Here is a 26,641-nt window from a genome sequence, read left to right as displayed (position 1 = left end):
GACTTACATAGCTACAAGTGCTGACAGCAACAAGTAGAACTGCCAGATCTCTCTGAGGGAGCACTTCTCTCAGCTCCCGGGGCTGATCCTCAAGAGCACACTTTTAAGCTCAGTTCTACTAGAATCCCAAGGGGAACCTGCAGCTTTTTGTTGAATAACAGAAGTATGGGCTCTGCAGGGCCAGGAGCTGTAGACCACTCTGCTCCCTCCTGCCGCAGGAGCACATGGCCGCCGTTGTACCCACTGAAGGTGGTCATCTTGCCTTGGTTCCTGATCATCATTTGTCGGGTGTTCAATCATTTTCAGTGGCAGGTAGGCCATTAAAATATTAGCACAATTACTTTCAGCTTAGCCGTGAATGCTGCCACTTCACTTACAGCTCTGGAGGGTGTTTGCTGGAAAGCAGAGGCCTGGTCTTCCCTCGAAGTGTGTGCTTATCTGTTGCTCCAGTAAAAGACCCCACCTCTTCCCTTGACTTTTCTCCCACTCCCTTTGGTGTGACACGAATTGGGCCCTCATTCACCTGCCCCACACATAAAGCACCTGCACCACCACAACCAACCTGTGGCACTTTGGTAGTAGGCAGCCCTGGTCCCCTATCACCTCTGGGGCCTTGGGGAAGGAAGAGGGCTCAGGAGTGAGGAGTCAGATTGAACATCAGGAAAAATGTCTCCTCAGGAAGAGTGGCGATACATTGGAACAGGCTGCCTCAGGAGGCACCGTCCCTGGAGGCATTCAAGAACCGTGGAGATATGATGCATCACTGAGGGACACGGTTAGTGGGCAGTATTGGCGGTAGGTGGACGATTGTACGAGAGGATCATAGAGGTCTTTTCCAACCCTCATGATTCTAAGATTCCGTGACAGGACAGCGGACAACAGACGCAGCCCGAGGGGGTGCGGCCCGCGGCCACCAGGGGGCGCGGCAGTGGCGACGCGGCGCGGCGGGGCGGAGCGGGGCGCGCAGTCCCCGCGGGTCGCGGCGCGGGGCGCAGCCGGGCCGGACGGGCAGCACAGAGCGGGCACAAAAGCGCGGCTCTGAGCGGTGCCGTCGAGGAGTCGGCGCTGGAGCGGCTGCCAGGGGGTTCGCAGGATGCCGGCGGGGCGGCGGTGTTGGGCGCGGGTGCTGAGCGCGCTGCTGTGGGTGGCCCTGGCGTGCTGCTACAACGTGGACGTGGGGCGTCCCGTGGTCTTCCAGGGCCCCAACGGGTCCTTTTTCGGGTACTCGGTGCTGCAGCATTACCACGACAGCACGCGGTGGTGAGTAGCGGGCGGGGGCCGGGGCGGCGGCGCTGGGGGAAACGGGACCGACTCGAGGAGAGGGAGCCGTGTGCCCCGCGGGCGGTGCCGGCCCGGCTGCGAGCAGAGGGTGCCTCCGGGCCGGGGGGACCGCGGGCGTTCGCTCCTGTCCCGGCCCGCCGCGAGGGGCTTCTCGTGCGAGTGGGACTTGTTGTTTTAATAGCGGCTGGGGACGGAAAGTTTGCCCGCATCTGAAAGAATCGTGCCTCTGGCGTGCTTCCTGCTTGTCCCGGTGGCTGGAAGGAGCCTCGGAGCGGGGTCTGCCTCTCCCTGTCTGGTGAGAGGCTCTTTGTTAGAATTAAAACTGCCTTCTCTTAATGGGACCTAGCTGGTGTCTGCCGTCCTTCTCATGTGCCGCTGCCAGTGAGCGTCCACAGAGCTTCTCTTTATCTCCCGCGCTGACGGCTCAGCTGTGGGGAGCTGAGGGTGGGGGAACTGAGGGGCACTGTGATAGACATAAGTGTATTCATGCCGCGTCCAGTTCTTTAAAAATGGACTTCTTTCAGCCCCCCTTCCTCCCTCCCCCCCCCCCCCCCCCCGCCGGTTAAGACGAGTTGTGCGCTCTGCCTTTTGCATAGCGGCTTTCACGGGGCGGTCGTGGCCGGGGGCTTTTCGGGCCGCTTCACAAAGGGAGAAGAAGCTCAACTGGCAGCGCTGTTCGGCTGGGGCAGGAGCGCCGGGCTGGGGAGGCGGAAAGCGGCCTCTCGCGGACGGAGGGGGCTCACGGCGGGTGGGCGAAGGCTGAGCGGGGCGATGCGGGGAAGGTGGAAGGGGTGCGTGTGCGTAACGGGCAGCGTGAGCTATCCTCGGGTGGCACCTGCTGGTGTGACCCTTTGGGGCGGGAGGTGAAGCGGCGCGGGTACCTGAGACATCCCGTCTGTCTGGGAGTTGAGCGGGGCCGGCGGGGCCGGGCACCCTCTGAGGGTACGCGTCTGTGTGGGGTCCGATGCTCTCGTTTTGCTCCCGGTTTCTGCAGTGGAGCTTATTTACAGAGAAGCACCCGTAAACAAACGTGTCTGAGGTGGCCAAGTGGTGTTAAGCAGTTAAAGCAGGGGTTAGCTCTGACAGCTAGGAGCTCGATGTGCTCAGAATCGGCACCGGGCTGTCAAAAACCACGAGGGTGGGGCTGTCAGTGCTGATGGGGAAAGCCCTCCTGTCACTTCGGAACCGGGGGGAGCTTGTTTTCATGGCTGCTTCAGGGTCCCGTGCCCAGCAGAGGTGATAACAGCTTGGGGAGATACAGTCAAAAATATTCTCACTTTTCACAAGCAAACACTGGTCATAATACATAGGTGGAGTCTGAAGGTGAAGGCCCAGCACTGCACTGTTTTGCTCTTTAAGGTATATGCAGCCGCCTTCCAGTTTTCTGAAGCAGTCACTCTGTGCTGGAGTGCCCCTCCAGTCAGTTTTAAGTGGTTGATGTGTTTCTTCTGGAGAGCTTAAAAGATCTGGCCGTTCGTTCTGGACATTCAGACCGCTGAAGGACTGAAGCCCAGTCAGTGCCATTAGCTTTGTCTTCTTAACTGAGCGGGGCGTGAAGGCTTGTGGTGTTGTAAAGCAATATTACAAAGCCGTATTCATACTGGACAAAGCCTTACTACAGATACCACTTCAGAGCATAAAAGCCTCTGATCTTCATCGTAAAGTGATTATAAGTTGCATGTAATTCAAGTACAAGATACAATCTTAGTTATGCCTTATGAGAGCAGAGGGAAATGTTTAGCAGGATGGATGGCAATTTGTCAGGTTTTTGTGTGCGTAGCTTTTGTGTGCAAAGCCCGTGGAGCTGTTCTCTTAGTTGGCTTGTAGGGTTAATGGGAGATGGTTTTTCTTTCAAAATGCGTTATGCTGGGGGCAGCATGGGGGCTGGCGTACCAAATAGGTATGTTGCTCCTAAAGTGAGGTCTCACAGTAACGCTATTTGTTAAAGCAAATTCTCAGCTGCAAAACTCTGTTTTTGAGCACAGCCTCCACCATGAGCAATCCAGTCTTGCCAGTGATGAACAAGAGCCGTCATGCTGCATTCACAGAAATCTGCACCAGTGGAAGCGACACAGTGCCACTGATGCCACTGCTGAAATACACCACCCACCACCTCACTGTGCTCATGTCCACTCTTTGGTCTCCATAAATGTTCAGCAACTATTGATGAGTGCCATTTTTTTTTTTCTGCATGGAGGAATTTAGTGATGCACCTGTGCTTCAGATGCACTTCCATGTCAGACAATGTTTGGTCAGACTTCTCCTCTGTTGCCATCTGTCATGTAGCAGTAACATGTAGTGGAATACTGGTGGGAAGGTTCAGCCCCTACTGCCGTACCACCACCATCTGCCTCTGACGTTGTGGCCCAACACAATAAAATAGGAGGCATTACTTTTGGAGCAGGCCTTGTATGTAGTGAAAAGGTTTGCTGACCATCCCACTATAACATGCAGCTGCTATTAACACCCATATAGTTATTTTGTGTGTGTGTGTGTCAGGCTTGTTCTTAGCTTTATAGCTTTTCTTTACATGAAGAAGCCTTATGGTTTTGGTTTCTCACTTTTCCTTGGCCTAAAGACTGCTGTGGGAAGTTAACCTAGGTTAACTTTGAGTCGTATACTTTGGCCATAGACGGCTTGCAGGGTCAGCTATGCACTATGTAAGTCTGTAAAAATGTGATTGATGCTCTCCAAAGCTATCTCTTGCCTATGTAAATTTATTTAATGTGTTAACATGCTCCGAAGCATTGGAGAGTGTTATCGTGATAGCTCAGGGCTTCTTAATCTTCATTGCCCCAGGGCCCAATGTTCCCCTAATGTTCTTCTGACCATCAGAGCATCTTAGTTGAAGCGTGTGTTCCTCTCAGCAGCCTTTTCATATGCATAGAAAACCACTGTCTCGTAATACAATGGTATCTGTAATTGGCAGCTCTTCAAACTTCAGTGTTTCAGCCGCTCATTTTTCCATACCGCAAAGGCACTTACCTGCATTGTTTGCTACGAGCCTGTAGATTTTAAGCAAATGAACTCAGAGATGTGTTATTTCTGAAGATTTATACGAACCAAATATTCTTGAAAGAGGAATATTTCGTTTGAGATGCTGTGTCAGATGCAGACACAGAAGTTATGATGGAACACGAATATTCATCCTCCTCTACCGTTGTGAGGCAGGTCTGTGCCTCTGACCTGTCTGAAATAGTTCATTCCAGTAATCCTTCCTTCTATGAGTTATTTTTGCACAGTTTCTTTCTCCCGAGTAGCTTGTCATCACAGATGTGCTGAGGTTATTGTTCTTCTGACAATGCCCCGTTTTCCTTCCTTACCCGGGTTTTGTGACTGTAAATCTAGAAAGATTTACCCAGCTCCCTATCGTTCCCATTTCCAGCAAAGCAAGGCTCCAGGTGGTTGCTTGCATTTGGAGCACAGACAAGCTGAAGTGCTTCTGTTCTCTGGAAATAATTTTCAAGCTTGGACTAAGGACCCAGCAGAGTGACCAAGAATGTGACTTTCTCTGCTTTTGTGAAGAGACGATTCAAGAACAAACAGCGTCAATTTTGCACCAGTAAAAAACGTCAGTGATATGACGTCTCTCATCATTCTTTTATTAATATGGTGTTACTTTATCTCTCTCCTTTCCCCGTCTTACTGGCACTCCCCCAAATCCCTCAGCAAGTCCAGGTTAACAACTTCATCTTTTCTGGCAGCACGATCCGGCACTAAAAAGTAATGGAGTCGGTTTAGCTGCACGGCATCCTGCTGTGAGAATTACAGCAAGGAATGAGCCTAGCTGTTGTGCTGGTGCTGCACCCCTTCAGCCCCACGCTTCACTGGATTGTGCTGCTGCTGCTGAAACACGGGGCTGGTTTTGCATCTCAGGCTGGTGGGTGTGTGTTGTTGGGGTATGGTGAGTGCGTGGGCAGCCCACGTAAGATGTGGGGACAGATCAACCTGGTGAAGGATGGATGCTGTGTTAATGATGCCGTGTTGCATTGGTGATGCTGTAGGTAGAGTTTGAGTGTTTGGAGAAGGTGGAGAGTCTGGGCTTGCTGATGTTGCTTACAATCTGTCACCCAAATAACGTTCCTCCCACTTCTAGTTCTGCACGTATTAGATGAACTGCTGGGAATTTTATTTTGAGGGCTTAACAAGTGGCAGAGACCCTTCTGATAGGGAAAAACTCAAGCAGGATATGCTGATGGTACGTTCTCTCCCGGTGCTGCCTTTGAAATCCACTGTGGTATGTGGGGATATTTAAAGACTTTTTTTCCCTGCCACTTAACATTGCAGTGAAGTGAGGTGCCCACACTCCACAGTCCTTGAGCTGTGATTGCCTAATTGCTGCTGGCATGCTGCGGGCTGATGCTCGGTGTGTTTGGCATCCCTCCACGCCATTGGGCAGCTCGACACTTCCCTTCACTGCTCTTTCCACTAAATGCGGCACTTAGCTTCCAAATCTATATGTCCTGAGGGTCAATCACCAGCAAAGTAACAGTTACTGTTCTGCAGGAAGTAATTTTAAGGATGCGTGGATTTCCCTGTGGCCAGAAATCTCCTTGTCATCCATTGATACTGCAATGTGATGATTTTGGCTGCACAGCTGCGGAGTTATCTCCATACAGATGAGGATGTTTGTCCTTGACCATGTGAGTGTGGATTCAAGAAGAGAAAGTTAAATGGCCTCTCTGCTTACTGCTTCTCATGTCGGCTTAGATCCCAGTACTTAGCTCATAGGGCCAGTGAGTTGTGGCCAACTCTTAGAGATTTCTGTGTATATCAAGTAAAAGAGACCTTAAAATGGCCCAAACCCCGCTTCTACTGCCCTTGGTTGTCTTTGGGGGAAAGTGATTCCTTTCCCTTGGTTTGGTTTCCTGTTTAAGGTGTCTCTCTGCAGTTGCTCACAGATATCCCAGGGGGCTTCCTGCAGAGTGTTATGGCTGTGGATAACCTCTGCAGAGAGTACTGACTTCATCATGAACCTTTGCAAAAGGTTGCAAGAGTGCTCATGTTTGCTTTCTGACAGGACTCCTAGAGCAGCCCCAATGAGCTCTACCACAACGTTAGAACGTTAGGCTATTTTAACCTCGGGCTATGTTGGATGATTGCCTGATAATAGCAAAAATCTCAGAGTAGTACTTCTGTGGGTTTTTTACGTATCCTTGTATTTAGGCCAGGCAAGAATGCACAATGCTGAATCACAAGAGTATATGAGGCTCTAAGGCATTATTTCAAAATGCATTTCTGTTTGTATATGGCAACAAAGAAAAGCACCTTTTCTGGCTGCAGTGTTGTTTCATAGAAATCTCAGATTTCCAAGCTGTTTTCATGTGTAGAGAAGACACAAAACTGACATTTGTTTTGCTCAGCGAGCTTCAAAACATTAGGATGCAAAAGAGTCGTCTTCTCTTCTTCCCAGGTCTGCTGAGGAGTCTTGTGACAGTTAAATAGGTGACCTTCTTCCAACAGGTTAAACACTTGTGTACAGAAACTAACTAAAGATTTAAGGGAATCTTTTATTGACGAGAGTAATACACTAATGCTCCAGCCTCAATTCTTTGAATAAAACTGAAGCGAGTGGTACACGGTGGATGCCAGCCTGAGCAGCCCAAAAGTGCGTGGCCCAGCAGATGGAGACCTCTGTGCCATCTCCCCAAAGGTGACTTCCCAGGGTCCGGGCAAGTGTGGGTCACATCAGCCAGAGCAGGAAATCTGCCGAGGCTTCAGCCTCTGTGGAGGAAGTGCAAGAGTGAATGAATGAAACAAGATCATGAGGTTACATAGAGTGTGATGTAGGTGAGCTACCATTTTTTGGGTAGTTGTCTGGTATTCGGGACAATCCAAAATAGATTTGCTTCTGGCACACATTAGTGGCTGCTTCCTTGTGCTCAGTGAAGAGATGGCAACAAACTGTTTTTTGAAAGGTGTGTTCACTCAAGACAATTTGAGTATTGTAATCTGTGGCAGTAGCCCACTCCAGTCTGTAATTACCATTTTTTTCCTCTTAGCTTTATTTTTTAACAGAGCCAATGAGTCTTTGTGATGTATGCTCCTTAAGCTCCGTCTGGGGTTCTCCAACCCAAGGTATCTTTTGCACTAATTGCTGATTCAGATTTACTTTTCTGGGGTTAGAAGAAAGCTTTGTTTAAACTGGAGGCCAGCACAGCTTACCTTATCTTATTTTTGTAACAGTTCGTAGAAACAGTTTCTTGCCATTTGCAATTTGAACCTGTAACTCTTTAAGCTAGTAATATCCCCCCCTTATTTGCTTTTGTTAGACCTCATGAATGTCAGTAAGTGAATGACACACATTCATTGCCTGTGTAAATGAAATGACTGGCATTTGATTTTCTGCCTGCTGTCTGCATGGTGGGATTTCCATGTCAGGCTGTTATTTCAGGATCCTTTGCTCTAACTCCACAATGTGCTCAGGCCTTGTAGGCTTCAGCAACTTAAGCATTTCAGCCATTAATTCTTCTCACTTGTGAAAATAGGACCTGTGGTATTTAGGACAGCCCCGCTGAACTACTCTAAATAATACCACTTAGCTTGTGAGACCTGGGAGGAAACAGTCACTCAGTGTCAGGGTTGCTTTTCGTTTCTTATTTCCATCTGCCATGGAATGGTTTTGTCATATCTGGAGAAGCCTTTTAGAGAAGGGTCACCTGATGGCAGGTATTTCGGGTGGCCCAGGCTGACTGGGACACATTCATGCCCCAGGTCTCCCTGAGGAGGTGATGATAGGTGGTGGTTGGCTTTGGAACTTCAAATTGGAGGCTACTGAGGAGGATGACAGAGAAGTCATATAAAAGAAGGAAAGCTTCCTTTTTTGGGACTGATACTGGGCTGCTCATCTATGCTGTGTGTGTGGGCTGTGTACAGAGATTGACTTAGCAGCAGTAGTTCCCTTGGCTAAACCGAGAAACGTGCCTCCATGGTCTGCTGCTGCCTCCCAGGTAGCAGGTTGGGCCTACACACACAAGCACTGAAGTCTGACTTAACTGTAAGTAATGGCTGATAGCAAGGCGGGAAGAAATTTACGCCTGTGTTTTGAGGTTTTTTGTTTTTTTTTTTTAAGCTGTAATTACATAAAAATCTGCTAATAGAGTGCCTCAACTTTTTAAGCAATCATTAATCTTTAGCTGGCTGGAAGCATTCAGGTTCAGGTTTCTTCCTCTCACGGCTGTGTATTTTAGGTCCTTTTTTTTCTAGTGCCAATAGAGATATAGTTAAAACTGAGGAAAAATAGATGAGGCTGCTGTTCTCTGTTTTAATACTTTCTTTAATGCTATCTGGAGTGAGAAAAGGAATTGCTTTACAAGTGTTACACTCCTAATGGAAATTTAATTTATTGAAGTATTCATGGCTTTCATGGCTTCACTAGTGAAAAAAATGCTTTTACTGTTGGTGTTGTTTTCAGTTTGTGAATCAATGTTATCATTTTACAAAGTTTCTGGGAAAACTGCTTTAGCTGAGGAATCCCTGGCAATGCGAACCTTGATATTGTTTGTTATTTTTTTATTTTCTCATGCAGTTAATAACTCGTTACTTTGTGTTTGGTTTCCAGGGTCTTGGTTGGAGCTCCCAAGGCAGACTCTAGATACAGCACCTCTATTCAGTCCCCAGGAGCAGTATTTAAATGTCGAGTCCACACCAATCCTGACAGAAGATGCACAGAGCTGGATATGGGTCGAGGTGGGTGGCAGTGATACTTTGAGGGGAGGGATCACAAAGCGCCCCATGTAGCTAGCAGTCCTGCCAGCCTTAAGGAGGTCCCAGCTTTCTCTAAGTGAGTCCTATTTGTATACTATTGTACGTAGTCAGGATTGACTCTTTTCTCAGACGTACTGTCAGAATCAGCCTATTCCCGAAACTCCGATCTAAAACCTTCTGCTGGATTCTGATGGAGGAACTGAAGGCATTAAACATTTCAATTTTATTGGTCACGTGATTAACATTACTGAATTCTCCATCTATAATTAAAACTGTGTTAGTGCTGCTTTGTAAATCTTTTCATGTTTGAGTTAAATAGAATTTACTTTTGTGAAGTTTCCATAGATTATGGTAGTACTTTGGCTATGTTTGACTTGTCCATCTACCACAGTGTAATGGGTGTAAGTGTCTGTAATGGGTTCACACATGCTGACTGTTGGGACTAGAAATGCAAACATCATTAAAAAAAAAACAAAAAACAACAACAAAAATAAACAGCCCCAGATCTCATTTTCCAGGATATTATTGCTTTGATTGCATTCTGGAAGCAATTGCACATCTATTCCACTAACTTCACTTGGACAGCTTATTCAACTAAAGCTGTGGGCATACTGCAATAGCTGCTGGCTGTTTGGAATGGAGTCTGTCCTCTACTATGGATGGTGCCTAGTAACACTGGGAGCACCACTCTGAGTAGTGCTTACAAGAAATATTAATTGGGATGAAGGGGAAAGGAGAAACACTGACAGGCAGATGTTTGATGGCAATCACTTTTCCGAGAGATTTCTTTCTAGATAGTTATGTCTCCTTGACTTGCTGCCATTCTTTTCCTCCTTTAGGCAATTCTCGGGGCATGCTCTGTGGAAAGACTTGTAAAGAAGACAGAGACGATGAATGGATGGGCGTGAGCTTGGCTAGGCAGCCTAAGGCTGGTGGAAGTGTGCTGGTAGGTCCATTCTCCTCTTTGATCTCATTAAAACCATTGCTGCTGTCTGACTCTAATGCTAAACACATCAAAATTAATGTTTTTGGTAGTGACTGATGGAGTCCAGCTTTATGGGCAGCAAATTCTGTAGTCCCTTCCTTCAAGCAGAAGGAAAATGAGCTCCAGCCAGAAAGTTTTATTTCTAGACAAATGACTTCAAAGCAATCACACCTGATCTGTGTCACCTAAGGGCTTCCTCCCAAATCTGGGGGGATTAAATCTTCAAACAGAATAAATAGAACTTTGTCTGTGAGGTATCTGCTGTTTTGCTCTTTTTGTAGGTTGTCTGTGTTTATGTATGCATTCATTTTCCACAAGCATATGCATTACATATCAGAACTCACCATGAAAAATGTAAGATGAGACTTTGGGGAAATATTTGTCTTTATGTATATGTATTTTCCATTAATGAGGCGGAAGCATTGAAAGTGAAGATGAATTAGTTGTGTGTGGGTGGCCTTGCTGTCTTTGATATGGTTACCATGCAAATAGAAAGGGTCAAGGAGAGCAGATGTGGTCCTTAGGATGTGGAATTTATTTCTGCAAAACATTTCCTGTACTGGAAAAAAATCTTAAGAAGAACTGGACAAATACCTTTCTAAAATATATGAGTATATTATGGTCAACATTTGCCTGTGTTTGCATCTGCTGTTGAGCTCCATCTACCCTGGGAGCTTGTGAAGGAATGTTAAATGAATGAGAAAAAAATTTATGAAATATTGTGCATAATGTGTGTCTGGCAAATTTCAAGCTTGTGTCACAGTACCCCTAATAACAATCTAATGCTACACACTACTTTTTTTGAGTTGGAAATTTGCAGCATGACCCCATCTTTCCCGTGAGGCAAGGAATCACGCTTGTGTGTGGGCACCCATGAGTTTCAAACCTGCTATCAACAGGAGCTCTTGTACAGCACTTTCTCCACTGACCACCTACTCAGTCAAGTGGAGAAAGCTGCTTAATGTGAAGGCATTTTATTTAATATGTATTTAGATGCTTTATCACCACGAGTCCTTGCACACTGACCTCCCATGGGGGAGCAGGTGGGTTTTCTACCTTTCTATGATAGTGCAGTGGTATTTTATCTGATTGTCTCTATTGGTGCACAGCTTGACAGTGTTTCAGAGGCTGGCTGGTTCATTACCTTAGTAGAATGTTTTAACTGTGTTCAACCGCAGAAGGGGAAAAGCAGAATGGGATAAATAAAATACATTATAAATGTACAGCAGAGCACAAAATGAAGGCATTCCAACTAGAAGAGTATGTAAGCAATGTATGTTTTCAAGGGATAACCCAGTATGTGCGCTTAGAAGAAGTCTGCTTGATGACTGGGGAGTAATGTGTTCTGATCCAGACAAACCAGCCTCATGCTATAATTCTGTGTTGGAAGTGTTCAAGGTCAGGTTGGATGTGGCTTTGAGCAACCTGATGAAAGGTGTGTCTACCTACAGCAGTGGTATGTGGAGCTGGATGATCTTTAAAGCACCTTTTCAACACAAACCGCTGTGTGGTTCCAAGATACGTAATTCTTGTGATCTTCTACTCATTGGTCCGAGCTAGACAAATTCTTCTGTCATTTTCAGAAGCTAAGGAAAAGCAACAGAGGAGAGGGAAGTATATGAAAAAGCCAGGCAACTGCTAGAGCTAGGGCTGGCTGCTCACTCAAAACAGAACTTTTTAAAGCGAGAAGTTGAGGAACTATCAGGCTATTTAACCCCAGTGTCTTCCCAGCAGTAGGAAGGCTGTGTTTTGAAAGGAGTCCTTACAGCTCTCTACAACTACCTGAAAGGAGGTTGTGGTGAATTAGGAGTCAGTCTATTCTCCCACGTAACTAGCAATAGGGCTAGGGGGAATGGCTTCAAGTTGTGCCAGGGGAGGTTCAAGTTGGGTATTAGGAAAAATTTCTCCAAAAGAGAAGTCAGATGCTGGAATGGGCTGCCCAGGGAGGTGGTTGAGAAAGTACTTTCCCAAAAGATCTTGCAAGTTCAATATTTTTGTGTTCAGTAGCCCTGGATTGTTTTATTAGTTTCATGAATATGAGCAGCCACTTTTTAAACGCATGTGAACTCTTTATGCTCTTGCTGTCCTATATTAGAGCATTTAGTTCCACAGTGTAATTGTGGATTGTAGCTGCTCCTTTTGCTTTGAAATTGCCTAGTGGCTTAGATTTGTCTTATCAATTTTCCCCAAATCAGATTCCCCTTCTTCAGATGGAAATAGCAACTTCAGTGGAAAGAGGAAGGTTAGGAGTGTGCAAGAGGCTTGGCTAGTGTTAGGTAACGTGGATTGTGTCTGAGCCCATCATGTGCTAGGATATTACTGAAACAGGGTTTCAAACTGACAATGAAGACTTAAAAAATGAACAACTAAGATTATTTAAAAAAATAAACTTTAAGTTTGCAGTTTAGTGGCTTCCTGTCCTGGGTTATACTCAGTCAATATTTGTGTTAATCAAAGTGCTACAATAATACAGCTGAGATTGCTGGCTCTTCCCAAACTGAAACGGCAAAATTCCTTCTTTTGCTTTTGTTGGGAGAGGAGCTGAGGACAGTGTATTATGATTTGGAGATAAGCCAACACGCTTTAATCTTGCTCTTTGGAAATACCTGCCACATCTGTTGTTACTCTGCTTTTTATCATGTGTTGCCATTTTTCACTTTAAGCAGCTGACTTACTGGCACATTTAGTGATAAGCTTGCAGCAGGAAGGGGTGAGGGAGGGGAACCCATCACTGTGCCAAAGCCTTCATAGTGAAGAGCAAACTAGAAGTGGTCTGACAGTGGTACATTTAAAAAGTCCCTTGTCTGGACTCTAACTTTAGGATTCAGCCCCTGAAATGAAGTCTTGGTCTCATGTTCCTTTTTTGATGATGCAAAGCCTATGGCTGGCATTCGGTCCTCAAGAAAGCAAAAAAAGTTTGCTGTTCTGAAGCGATCTATTTGTTACATCACAGTAATGCAATGTCTGCTAACATCAGAGAACTCCACATGCTTGGTCCAGGAAGATTTTATTTTGCCTTAGGGGGTTGCAACCTTTCTCCTGTGTTCCACATCAAATTCCAGTGACTCGCCTCTGTTCCCAAAACCTTTTCAGACAGGTAACACCACAGGGAAGGTTTTAGCTGTCTTTGATAGTGCATCACCTTAACTCAGCGATGCTGAGAAGTGCAGGGATCACGCACTGCAATCCAAGCAAATAACTTTGTACAGGCAGGAGAACCAAAAGCAACTGCAGACAAGTTTTGCCATGGCAGGGAGACAAATGTTCAAGTTGCCAAACTGCAGAGAAGTCAGTTTTGAGGGTGGGAGGGAGAGAAGGTACTGAACTCCATTCCTTTGGGAAAATATCAAATTCTGTAACTGTGGTCTGGGGGAGACTGGGGAGAGCCATCAGCAGACTCAGGCTTACCAGTAGTGAATTGCATTATGCTTGAGTATGCATAGGACTGAGGTTATGGAGAAGTTTTCATTATTGAAAACAAAAACACAGAAAATATCTCCAAAAATGAAAAATAAAATAAAATAAAAGCCCACAAACAAAAATCAGACAGCTCTCCCCCCAGAAAACAAACAAAAAAAAACCCCAAGCAGATTAGGGAATAGTACTCAGAATTACTGAGACACATCCACAGTCTCACCTTGATTTTTGAGTGTACTTTTGATATAGAGGCTCCTTTTCTTTTTTTTTTTCGTCTCCTTATATTAGTCTATCTGTCTTGGCCTCTGCACTTCACTCCTGCTTGCTCGTGAGCAAAGCCTGCTGCTTGTGATGAGATGCTGCTGCTTACCCTGTCTCTCTGTCATTTGTGCTCCACTGGGAGAGATCAGTAGGTAAATTTATGCAAGCCTCTGACAGTTTTCAAAAGCTAAAATGTCAGGGAATTTACAATATCGTCGTGCTTTATTTATCTTTCCATAATTAAAAAAAATATATATGTTCTTTATCATTTTTCATTTGAGTTAGTATCCAGAGTTGAGGTTGACTTAACTCCAGCTTTAATGGTATGTGTCTTTATGGTACTGGCTTCAGAAAGAACGTGCCCGTGCATATTTGTGCTCGTGGTACTGAGCAGTCATAAGAGAAACTATTTCCTTGTTACTCAGAAAAGGAGCGTTACTTTTGGTGCTGTTGAATTTTGAATAAGTGGTGCACAGGGGATTAAAGTCATAAGCTGAGTCCCTGGAGCTGTTCTGTGCTGGGCTGCTGAAATGTGTTTGACTGTTGAGCCAAGTGCACTATAAGCATCCTTTGCTTGATGAGTGGCAATTTATGGATTATTATTATTTTCTTAATTTGTCATAGAATCATAAAATCATTTTGGCTGAAAGGGACCCAAAGGTCTTATAGTCCAGCTCTCCTGCTGTGAAAAGGAACACCTACAGCTAGACCAAAATGCTCAGAGCCCCTTCCAGCCTGACCTTGAATGGCTCCAGGGACAGGGCATCCACCACATCTGTGGGCAGCCTGTTCCAGTGCCTCACTACTCTTATTGTAAAAAAACTTCTTCCTTATATCCGGTCCAAATCTCTCCTCTTAATTTGAAACAATTTTCCTCTTGTCCTGTCACAACAGACCCTGCTAAAGAGTCTTCCTTCCCTTCCCTTATTTCCTGTAGCTCTGCTTTAGATATTGAAAGGCTACTATCATATCCCCCCAGAGACTTTTCTTCTCCAAGCCAAACAGCTTCAGCTCTCAGCCTGTACTTGTAGGGGAGATATTCCATCCCTTAAATCAGTTTTGTGGCCCTAATTTTTGCTAATATTGAGATGTTTTTATGGGCAACATGAACAGCTCTGAGGTGTCGAGGCAGGAAGGTGGTGTACAATGAGGAGAGGAAGGGAATAAGGTGTACCATCTGGGGATGATAGGGTAAAATGTGGGGCTTGTGAAGAAGGACTGTTGCAGGCCTCTCTGAGATAGCAGGACTGGTGCAAAGTTTCCAGGAAAAGTTGAAAGCATGTTAAGGAGGTGATTTGTAGCAGAGAGCTTGCTTCTGAGCTCATGAGACCAAGCCTTAAGTGATACAAATTGATGCATCTGCACTAATGTTCCCAGCTTAAACCAGCTGGGGATATGGCTCACCATGTGTATAAGTTCAAAACCCTTGCTGTTTCACATCTCATTTCTTTTTATTCTGATTAGTCCTTGTGTATAAGGGAACTTGTGGCTTGTCTGGCAGCAATGCAGTGTTATTTTTTTGAGCAAGCTAGCTTCTGGGAAGGTGTGAACCAGTGTGTCTCGATATCCTAGCACTATGTGCTAGCGAGGCTGTTGTAGCCTTTCTTGATCTTACTCTACGTGCTCTACCTTGGTTGGAGGGCTCTCCTGCAGCTCTCAGTCAGTAACACATGTGGTATGATCTGTTTAGGCCTGTGCACACCGCTGGAAAAACATCTACTACGAGACAGAATACATTCTGCCCCACGGCTTCTGCAACATCATTCCCCCCAACCTTCAGCCCAGCGGGAAGAAGCTCCTGCCCTGCTATGAAGGTAAAGGTGGAGGGGTGGGAGCGGGGTGTGCCTCTGTCTCTGGTCTCTCGTTTTGTAGCTTCTGTGTTTTCCCTTTGTTTCCAAGACCATCCACTTTAGCTCTCACTGCTGATATTGTTTTTATTTTATTTTCCTCACTGTAACATACAGTCTTGAGGCTTAGCTGGGATGGAGGTTGGGTTTTGCACAGAGGTGGGAGAACAGTACAGCAGCTGAACAAATCCTGAGACTTGCTGTGCATGATTGCAGTTTACTAGAGGAGCAGTGTGTTTCTGAACTGTATTTGGAGGTTATGGTTCTCCTTCCTGTGTATGAAGTATCAGTAGATAGAGGTCTCTCATGCTTAGCTGTAGCACAGATTAAACTGGGAATACTAGTTGGGAATCAATTTGCTTATGGAAATATTTTCAGTTTTTAATTCTGATTTATCAGAGGACTAGAGGAGGGGAGAAGCTTGCTTAATACTTGATTCATTTCAGGGAACTTCTGTGGCAGCTCACTATAACTGCTGCTGCACTTTAGGTTCTGTAAAGTGTTTGGATGTTCCAAAGGTCTGGAATTAGGGGGGCATAGCAAAAAAAGGCTCCAGCACCCTGAACAATGGGCCTCTGTCCCTGCTGTTTTCACTGTAAATCCCAAATGTCAACATCGTAATTTTCCAGTTTTCTGATATATTTGAAATGTTGGTATCATGTTTCCTTTCCTGAAGACTTCAGAAGACAGCATCACCTCAGCCAAAAGCAATTAACTAAACCAGAGGCATAGGTATGCTGTTAGGAAGAAGATAAGCGATCTCCTAAGGTTTCTCAGCCCCCAAAGAGGCAGTGGGGAAAACACTATCTTGGGTTTCTCCTTCCTGTCCTGGGCATCATCCTTTAAGATGCCTTTAGGAGCCTGCAGAAGCACAGGATCTGGAGGCCAAGGTGCAGCAAGGTTTGTTATGGGCAAAACCTCTGATTTTATTTATTTGTTTTCACTGCAAACCAATGAGATTTTTGTCTTGAATGCATATGTCTGCTTGGAAGCAGCATATGACTGTATATAACAAGTTTACCAGCCCTGAAATTATTCATTATTAGAAGTGTGAGAGCTTTTGAGTCTCTTGAACCAGCCACTCCAGCTGGTCTGTGGCAGAGTACAAGTGAACTGTGTAAGCCTTCCTGTTGTGAGTGCTGTCCCATTGTATTTGTTCTTTTTTCTTCATTCCTGTCAGCAAAACTGAACTTGTGCTTCACAGTGAGGTAATGTGGTTCAAATGGTCCGATACGAGCTGTGGTGATCAACACGCATGCGTGGAGACACTGCCAGGGTTTCCTCCAAGCCTTTGTCATCACTCTGATATTTGCTTTAAAAACTGCCTGTGTGAAGCCGTTGCAGGGAGGTGGTTTCTGGAGGAGACAAACTGCTTGTGTTTTTCTGTGCGTCATGTCTTGAGAGTAAAGCGGCTGCTAATCTGACAGGATATTTGCCAGGAATTGCTAGAAAATAGAAGTGTGTGGGCCTAGCGTATGCAAAGCAGCCAGTGGAAAATTGGCAGGGCTGGTGCAATACAATGTTGGCTCAGCTTCAGCTCATGCTAGAATGAAAATCGGAGTTTTGGGACGGATTTATCCCTCTTCCCCCCGTCTGCCATTGTCAGACGTGAAATCACAGTGTTACAAGGGATGGCTGTGCTTGTTTGCTCCTGGAACTTTTAGGTTTCAACCAAACAAGCCTGATCCCCAGCGTGCATGATAGCCATGTTACAGCACACAGATGGGTTCGTTGTTTGAGATCAGCCATGATCCACTCATCTTGCGGCAATCCTTCGCTTTCTGGAAGGAGAAAAAAATCACCTCCTCTGACACTATGGATTAAGAGAAACAGTCTGAGGGGAAGAAGTTGGCGGTTTCATAGGAACAATAAATGCAGTGCGTAATGCTTCCAAAGGGCCTCTAAAGCTGAAGCCTTGTAATTAGTGCATCTAGGGTGATAAACCTGGTGAGAGGCTAAAACGGCTGTCTGATCCACAACCAGAAGTGTCTCTTGCCAACTGGCAAAGCGTGCAGGCCAGCTGAGTGCGCATCAGTTGCCATACATTTGCGTGTGCGCACCTCAAGAAGGATTATTAGCTTGTGTAACAGAAGTCTTGTGCCAGAAGGGGAGAGGAATCTGACCGCTGGACAGGCATCCTTAACGCACACAGTATGTTTTCCCTCCATGTAAAACAGGCTGTATAACTAAAGGCTAAGAGGAAATGGAAGTGTCCTGACTCAATGGCAGTGGTGAAACAATGTGATGGTCTCAATCCATCTTATTCTTGTCCAGTTGCCATGAAATGGCTGACAGAAGTCTGGAAGCTATTGATTGCTAATGAGAACAGCAGCAAGCCTAATAGTTAAATGCAGCCTTTCCGAGTAGGAGCTAATCTGGTTTATATGAGCTGGATGTCCTTTGAGGTATAGCTGGAGTATAGAGCCATGGTCTTCCAAGCAGGTCTTTCACTTGTTTACTTTTTTCCGTAGCTGTGTCTTCATTGTTCTGATGCATTCCGTTTACAATGAAGAAGGGTGGCTGCTTCCAGGGTGAGAGGTAGCCCAGCTGTGTGGGGAGAGCTGGGATGGTTTCCTAGTCCTGTGGTAGGAGCTGGTGATGGAGGCAGGGAAAGCCGGTGGGCATGTGGTTAGTAAATAAGGGGAACAGCAAACACATCCTTACGTGCCTACCCTCCAAAGGGATGAGCAAGTTTACTCACATTGTCCAGACCACACTTGGTTTTCTGGGAGGCATCAAAATATCCCTGTGGTGTGGTGCAAACCCAATACCACAATGTTAGGTCAAAAAAAATTACTACTTTTTCTGTAGTAGTGAAACACAGAAAGATGGGGAAAAAGAGGCTCTCAGTGTAAATGACAGTGTATTTCAATTGACCATTTTAATTCTATTTGTGAAGTTGGTAGATGAAAGGTTTTATTGCACAGTGAAGCTCGTGCTGTGTTATGATATTGAAGTTTGCTTATAGACTTGGACTTGCTCAGAGAAGAGGCATTTGTCTTCATAGTCGTCACACATCACAGCTCATCCTTTTTGTGAACTATTTTGTCCAAATACTTAGTCAGCCTTACTGCTTTCATAAACTAAAATCATCCTGGCTATAAAACGCTACCCTCCCCTTTTTTTCTTTTTTTTTCTTTTTTTCCCCCTTTTTTAAGCAGTTATTCAAAATCACAGAGGCAGCCACATCCCTCAGCCTCATCTCACTGTTTTGCTATCAACCATTGCCACAGCAGTTAGTGTAGTGGCTTGTGGTCTGCATAATCAGGGGTGTACAATGGTCTGTGGGCAGATGTGAGAACAATAAAGTAGCATAAAAACAAAGGATTTGTTCATGGCAGCAGTTATTGCTTGCAGCTATGTGGAAACTACCAAATTCACTGCATGCAATATTTAAGCCTCATGCAAATGTTGCTATTCAGGTGTGCAAAAGCTGTGGGCTGATGCAGTATTTGCACAGTTTCCTGCTGGCTGATGGCTTTAATGAATGAATGATTGTGTGAGTGACAAGTACTGCAGCTGTGACACCACTGGGGTAAAGGGGAGGTAGAAGCAGTCTTGTTTTTTATGCTCTTTGGGCTCATCCACTGACTGGGAGGGGCAGTCTGGCTCTATGAGTGCACTGAAGTCTGAGGGGCTGGGATATGACCATCCAGGACATGGGGAGCTGCTCTGGACTGTGACCCTGATTGCATGAGTGAGAAGGAGACCTGCCTGTGGGGAGAACCATGTGCAGTTGACAGTGAGGTAGGATGAAGAGAGGAGTGGATTTTCTGCTGGAAGGATTATGCTGGAGTCCAAGAGCATGGTGTCCAACCAGACTGGGCTGCTGTCTCCCTTGGAAGGACTGCCTTGTTGGCATCCTCTTGAAACATGATTTTGGTCTCTGCTCTGTTTCAGTGGAATTTCAGATGCTCAAATAGCCTTAATATTTGATGTGTTTGGGGTCCTGTGCTTCAGATGTCCCTTGCAAACTGTCATTAAGTTCTATAAGACGAAGTGCTGGGTGCTACTCTTTGGCCTTGGTTATGTCCAAATTCAGCATTTACTTGAAATGCTGCAGTCCCTGTCTGCTATCTGCTATTACAACTACAGTATAACTAGTTATTTGAGTGAAATCTATGGCCATTAGTTTGAGCAGAGAGTACTGGCACCATAAGTGACTTAAAAACAGGACACCACAGATAGCCATGAAAACCATGGAGAAAGCCATGCTGTCTGTTAAGTATGAGCTTCTGTGGACAACCATTTAAAACATCAAACCTTTTCCATTTGTTATGCTTTATTGCAGCTAGTCACCATTCAGTTCATTTGAAAGCAAACTGTTTTTTCATTGCCTGACAATGAAAACAATAACGTGTGTGTTTCTATTCATGTCTTCTAACATGTATGTTGCTGATGAAAATCGGCTGTATTGTGTTCTGTGATGTAGGGGTGTTGGTTTTCAAGTTACTCCTAGATCTGAATTTGTTCTCTTTTTTTAAAGTAGGAAAAATTATATTATAATGAAACAATGCTAATGTATTCAATAAACTTTCTGACATGATAGGAGTAGTAGCTTAATTTTTGTACACATGTTGTTTTATGAGAAGGAAAACTGTTTATCTCAAGAAATGAAGTAATCTCACATGTTTATTGCACACAACTGGATAAAACACTGGGCTCATCCACCAACCTTGAATAGCTGTGTTGTTGTATGGCTGAAGTTGTTATCGTTTCTTCTGTTGTCTTCCTGTAGTTTTACATTCCCTTGGTTTGTATTTGCAGCTAAATTCAAGGGACAGCTTGTGTGAGCTGGGCCACCTACCACAAGCGTTTGCAGGGAAAGCCTTTCTGTTGGCTTGAGTTACACGGGGCTATGGTTTGGAGGATGTTCAGGGCTTGCGTATGGCCAAATTCCAGTTTCTGAGGGAGCTGCAGTTGTGTTTGAGGCTTTTGTTTGTGCTGTGGAGGGTGTGATGTAAGGCACGACCTGGGTGCCGTGCAGTCAAAGTTTGGTCAAATAGTTGAGGAAGGATGGATTGGGAAAAAGTGTTGCAAATCCTGTTTGTAAAAGAAGGAGAAATATGAAAAAAATGAAAAAAAAAATCCAAAGAAGGAAGAAGTTTTATTTCTTTCATCCTGTGTTGAGCCATTCTGTGCAATTATTATTTGCTTGATAGATACTTTGGCAATTTCCCCCTTTTTGTTTTAAAGAAAATTTGATTGATTCACTGTTGAAGGAAATACATAAAGAAGCTGTGAGCCAAGCCTGTTGCTGTTTTTGTAGGGAAATGCACCATTTTCAGTCCAACAGTCAGTCAGTGAGGCTCAGCTGCAGTAGCTGGTTGAGGCCTAAAGCTCTGCACTCCGTAAACCTCTTGACAAGGTGCACACTCAGTCAGGGGGATGCCTCCTGGCTGCCAGGGCTGGTGGTGAGCTTGGGTTACCAACAGCTGGGAGATACCACAGCTTCAGTATGAATTCAGGAAGAGGCAGGATCTGTTTTATGCCTCAGCACGTCAGGTAGAAGAAAAATATCATGGTTGTAAGTGAAAGTGCCTGACTTGGGCAAATGCAGAGCTTGCTTTCTGCAGTGCATCCCACGCAAGGCTGGAAACCCAGCCATAGGGAAAGCATGGCCTTCAGGATACTCAGGCAGTATTTCTCAGCAAATGCCGAAGGAGAAACCTCATATCCTCATCAGTCTTAATTAAAATCATTCATGTCTACAAACAAGTATTTTTTTCCAGTTGGAGTGTGCCTGACTTAGTAAGAAACTATACGTGAGCAGCCAGCAATCCTGAGCCTTGGTGCTGTCTGAACAGCCAAGAGAAAGCATGGTGAACTCATATTTTGGTGCTCTGTGGGCATGCTGCTGCACATTCCTGCTGTGAAAGGTGTGTGTTTGGGAACACAGCTGCTCTAGCAGTCCCTCTATCCATCTGGGGCAGCTGTGGTGGGCCTTGGGGCCTGCCAGGGTGAGCCCCTGCTCTGCACGTGCTGTCCTGCTGTGCTTCCTCGAGTGCCTGTGCAACTTCTGCAGATCCCTGAGTATCTGAGCTTCCTCAGGACTTCAGGAAGAGAATTTTGTTAATTTTTTTTCCATTTGTTTTTATAAAAAATAAATTCATGTATTGATTAAATGCAGTAAGTAGCAATTTTCTTTCTCTTCTTCATACAATGTATAGTCATGTATATGGTAATGTATTTATATATTACAAAACGTATACACTATAATATCTACTTGTTATTTATATCAGTATACATATCTTCCTAAGATCCTAAGGATATAATGTTTATATATAACTATATATAAGAAGAAATAATTACTTGTTATGGGTTATGTATATTATTATGTAGAATAAAGAAGTGGTGAGAAGGCAGCAGTTTATAATTAATTCATTTTGATCTTCAATATGATAAAATGCAGCTTGTGAGGAATTTGCTCGGTTCCAAAGAGACCATTTGCCCACTGATTCCATGTATATATATATATATATATTTGTGGTTTAGGAATGAGTTAATAATTCTTAATAACATTGTAAGGGGGAAAAAATTTCCAGGCTACAGAGGGGACTGCTTGGAGCATGAATTACTCTTTCTATTAGAGCTTTATTTTATCCTTTGGAACATACTGTGAGATGCAGGAAGTGGCAATACACTGAAGCTGTGCACTCATTATGGTAAATATTTCAATGCTGTGCTCAGAAAAAAAAAAACCTGCCAGGTGGAACATGATTTCTTCCCCTCCAGGCCTTGAGCTTAGTGTATTTTTTTAAGAGAAGTGTGGGTTTTTCTAGTTGCTTTTGTTGTTGTCTCCCTTACTCCGGTGTCCCGAAGCATCCCTCCACCAGTGATACTTGTGGGATACCCCATCCGACCCTTAGCAGTCTCCAGGCTGCATGTAGGGTGGTGCAGAAACTCATGTGGGACATGTCTGCTGTGCAGAGGTGGGTTAGCATCCTTGTTGCCAGCATGACCAAAACTGACAACAGTTCTTCATTCCTTCTCTTGCCCAGAGTATAAGAAGAAGTACGGGGAGGAGCATGGCTCATGCCAGGCGGGGATCGCAGGCTTCTTCACCGAGGTGAGCAGAAGTACTGAGAGGTGGGAATTAGGTTTGTGAGTGGGCTCTCCTAACACGTGTGCCCAGGGAAGGGAGCCTTCAAATGCAGCCATCCAACAAGCCTAATTGCAGTAACACAGCAAACACTCTCCTGCCTCCATGCTGTCTGTCTGTCTGCCTGTCCATCCAGTGTAGGTGAATTCATCGACAGGTCTGGGAACAAGCATGAATGAATGAAATCTGAAAGTTAACCTCACGTTTTTGCTATGCCCATTTCAAAACCTACACCAAAATATTTCTGTGTCTAATGCTAACTATTTTCTTTGATTGGTGACCTAAAACAGTTTTCCCTGAAAGGGTTTGTTTGGTTATGTGTGCATGTGGCTGTGTGCATCTAAGGGTAACAGAGCACTGGAACAGGCTGCCCAGAGAGGTTGTGGGGTCTCCTTCTCTGGAGACATTCAAAACCTGCCTAGAAGTGTTGCTGGATGACCTAATCTTGGTGCTGCTGGTCTGGGAGGGAGATTGGACTAGATGATCTTTCAAGGTCCCTTCCAAACCGTGACATTCTGTGATTCTGTGATCTGTATGACTACACACAAACACACACATGCACCCACCCACCCAGAGCTGTTTTAAATACTGGATTGTATTCTTTGCCAGACAGCAGTCTTATCAACCATATTTACTTAAGGCAAAGATGAATTATTCCCTTATATATGTGTTGAAGTTTTTTGAAATGTTTCAAGGTTTAAAAAACAGAAACAACACTATTCTAGTGCATGTCAAGCTCCTCGTTGCTGTCATGTCCAGTGTACACTCCTAACTATACACATGCTGGGCTGCAGAGCTTGTTGTCCAAGCTGATACAGCTAGAGTAACAATGTCCTCACTGCTCTGGCAAGCGCTGATGTCCAAGTAAACTGGATTGGCAGGTGCTCAGGTGCTGGTGCTGCAGTGGCACTCCCTGATAACTTGATGCTAAACAGGAGCAGCTGTTTCCTGGCTTCTCTTTTCTCTCCAGCCTGGTGCTGTTCCCATGCTTTAAATCCGTCTTTACTCCTCTAGTTCAAAAGATAGCTTTGAACTTTTCATTGCCTGGGGTCTTGTGGTGGCTCCAGTGCTTCCAGACTGAGCAGGAAATGCAGATAAATTGCTTTCTGGGTCAAGGAAGCAAGCTGCTACCATATTTTCAGTGCTGCTGATGCTTGTTCTTTCTGATGGTCAGTGATCCCTTGACCTCAAGGACACGGCTGTTCCCAAGTAAAAAAGCTGTGGCTGAGCATATCTCACACTTTGGCTGAGTATGTGGTCCTGTCCCTTAGGTTTATTAGGAAATCCTCTTGTTTAACATCCCTGAAACAGCAGCCACTCAGTCCAGAATCTGGGGCATGGAATTGATTTGCCACAAGTCCACCCGTGGTTTGTGTTGAAGGGAACAGTCAAGCACAGCAGCTGTCTTCAGTCTTCTCTGAGGCTGGAGAACTTTCTTAAGCTTAGTGCTCTTCAGACTTCACTAAATCCTTTGTTGTGGGTATTTAAAGCCACATCTGCTGCTCTCCAGGACTGGAGCTTTGCTGTGAGGTTGCTGGATGCTTTGGTACATGAACACACCCTGCATCTTCATCTCCTCCCTTCATTTTTTTTCTAAATAAAATTATTTGGTAGTCAATAATGTCTGTTTTTTTTTTTTAGACTGAAGTTATAATTCACAAAACCAAAAATAGTTGTCCTGCCCCTATAAACAACAGGATCTCCCTTTGCCTATAGCATGGTAAACGAATAAATAAATCTCATGTCTTAATTTTGCCACACACTGGTGTTTCATGCTAATGCTTTGTCCTAGAAAAGGGGGGAAAAAAAAAAAGTCTACCATTTTGCCAGCAGCAAAGTGAGGTGGTGATCGGCTGTAACTAAAAGCCACTTTGAAAAAATGTCCATTCAATTTTTGCTTTCAAATTGTTGTGACAAAAATAGCAAATAAATTCCTGGAACTGAGTTCACATGCCTATCTAGGCTTCCGTGTGTGAAAAACAGAACAAGAAGCTTTTCTCACCCATTTGAAACTGGGAAAAGAAGGACTTTTCCTTCTCTTTATTGACCTCTTCTGAATAACCAGAAAAATGTGGATATTTTTACTTGTTATAGCCTGAGTCTCAGCAAGGTGAATTTACATTGTTTTCCAAGTGTTAGGGGAAAACCTTTCTTCCTTTCTTCCTTTCTTCCTTTCTTCCTTTCTTCCTTTCTTCCTTTCTTCCTTTCTTCCTTTCTTCCTTTCTTCCTTTCTTCCTTTCTTCCTTTCTTCCTTTCTTCCTTTCTTCCTTTCTTCCTTTCTTCCTTTCTTCCTTAATTAGTGCTATATATGCTCTCCATCAATGGGAAAGAGCTCTGAGGGTTGAATGCTCAGGAGCTATAAAAGTTCAGTTTGGATGAACTTGAACGGGAAGGCATTGAACTGGAAGCACTGTTTTCAACCAGTGAATTTCCTTTAGAGTTGTCTGCTTCGTACAATGGGCAGATTAAAAAGCCCTGCTCTTTCTCTTTTAGACCAATGCAGCCAAAACATCAAGCGTTGCTCTGAGTTTTTTCATCATCCCTTGTTACTCAGACAGCAGTTTCATGGTGTAGGGTTTAACTTGAAACTCACCTTATTTTACTTTCCTCACCTTCTCTGTCACAGCTACTGTTTAAATATCTGCAGTGTCATTGTTGCACCTTCTCCAGTCTTGCTTATGACTTTGGGTCTTCTTGACGGGAACTGGGAGTGTCAGCAGATGGATAAGTGGTTTTGTGTTAGCTGGGGCAAGTTTGATGGTTTGTAATTTTGCCTTTTATTGAAGTTGCAAAGCAACTGAGCAAAAGTAAGCCAAAGAAAAGGGAGTTTTAATGTCTCCGGAACATATGCAATGGCCTCCATGTTTGAAAAGAAAGATATTATACATGCTCACAGAATGCAGGTTCTTATAGATAGACTTACGATTGGTGTTTTATGTTAGTACCTTGTACCCTTCCCCGTTACTGCAGAAAGCAGAAATTCTTGTTCGGTTTTGATTATTGCTTATTTTTTCCCTCATTCTTTTCCCATCCTGCTGTTTTTCCTGCTGCAGGAGCTGGTCATCATGGGGGCACCAGGATCTTATTACTGGACAGGAACAGTCAAAGTACTGAATCTCACTGACAACACGTATTACAAGCTGAACGATGATGCTGTGATAGCCAGGCGTTACACCTACCTTGGTAAGCAGCTCTCTGTGCTTGCTGTGAGGGTGGATTAGCTGAGCTTTGGCTATGGATTCGAGTACATCTTCAGTGTGAACTCCACTGGTTTTACTTGCTCTAAAAACCAGCTAATGTCCCAGACATACTTAAATTAAGGGCATCCACCAAATCTCTAGCGCTGTTGAGACTCGGGAGACATTTCAGTCAATGGTTTGATGTTGTTTGCACTCACCTCTCTTTTTCCCCCTTAACTCTTTAAAAAAAGTACCACTTGGAAGGTGCTGATTGGAGATAATTAAATGAGGAGAGCAAATACATATTTAAGGACATACATAGGTTTTGCCACCAATAGACATGAATTATAATGTTTGCAATGCAGACAAGAGCCTCATAATTTACAGCAGAAGATCAAGTCATATGCAAGACAACCTTAGAAGGAAAGTACTTCACTCTTCTTTGGCTATTATATATCATTTTAATGTAACAGATAAGATCAAATCTTTGTTCTCCTGTCAAATACACTGTTTGATCTATCCTCCCTTTTTTTATTCTTACATAAACAGAAATCTTTTAAAGCCATTAACTTTTCTGACCTTTTTGTCTACTGTCCTCTGCTCTCCTCTCCACCAAAAAGGCGTGTATGTAATTTTCCTGACCTTTTCTGGGCAGTCATTTTAACTAAAGGAGGAGACTTCTGGCTGGCTGATGTGGCACTGTCTCTTTCTGGTGTGATGCTTCCCTGCAGTGATGTGTTCCCCTTGTTCTGTTTCCTCTGTCTACATGCTCCTGTTTTACTACCTTCCTTTTGAGACTCAGTTTTTAAACTGTTCTCTGCAACTGTTTGGCATGCACTTCTGAAGGTTTTTTGCTGACTAT

At 44.5% G+C, this 26,641-nt stretch overlaps 1 protein-coding gene across 2 annotated transcripts in view; it reads left to right on the top strand.

The window, feature by feature from the left end:
- Nucleotides 1-963: 963 nt before the first annotated feature.
- Nucleotides 964-26,641, top strand: part of ITGA9 (integrin subunit alpha 9) — a 222,841-nt gene continuing 197,163 nt past the window's right edge. The window contains exons 1-6 of one of the 2 annotated variants that reach the window (NM_001012858.2): nucleotides 964-1,260; nucleotides 8,843-8,970; nucleotides 9,828-9,934; nucleotides 15,342-15,465; nucleotides 22,500-22,567; nucleotides 25,654-25,783. In NM_001012858.2, coding sequence (NP_001012876.2) covers nucleotides 1,094-1,260; nucleotides 8,843-8,970; nucleotides 9,828-9,934; nucleotides 15,342-15,465; nucleotides 22,500-22,567; nucleotides 25,654-25,783 — 724 coding nt within the window. In that variant the 5' untranslated portion in view covers nucleotides 964-1,093. Of the gene's footprint in view, nucleotides 1,261-1,288; nucleotides 1,577-8,842; nucleotides 8,971-9,827; nucleotides 9,935-15,341; nucleotides 15,466-22,499; nucleotides 22,568-25,653; nucleotides 25,784-26,641 lie in introns of those variants that run through there. The other variant, XM_040683149.2, reaches the window with a different exon arrangement.

Source organism: Gallus gallus, chromosome 2 (assembly GCF_016699485.2).
Source record: "Gallus gallus isolate bGalGal1 chromosome 2, bGalGal1.mat.broiler.GRCg7b, whole genome shotgun sequence".
Taxonomy (NCBI): domain Eukaryota; kingdom Metazoa; phylum Chordata; class Aves; order Galliformes; family Phasianidae; genus Gallus; species Gallus gallus.
The sequence above is the reverse complement of the archived record's forward strand: the minus strand, read 5'-3'. Positions and strand labels throughout refer to the sequence as shown.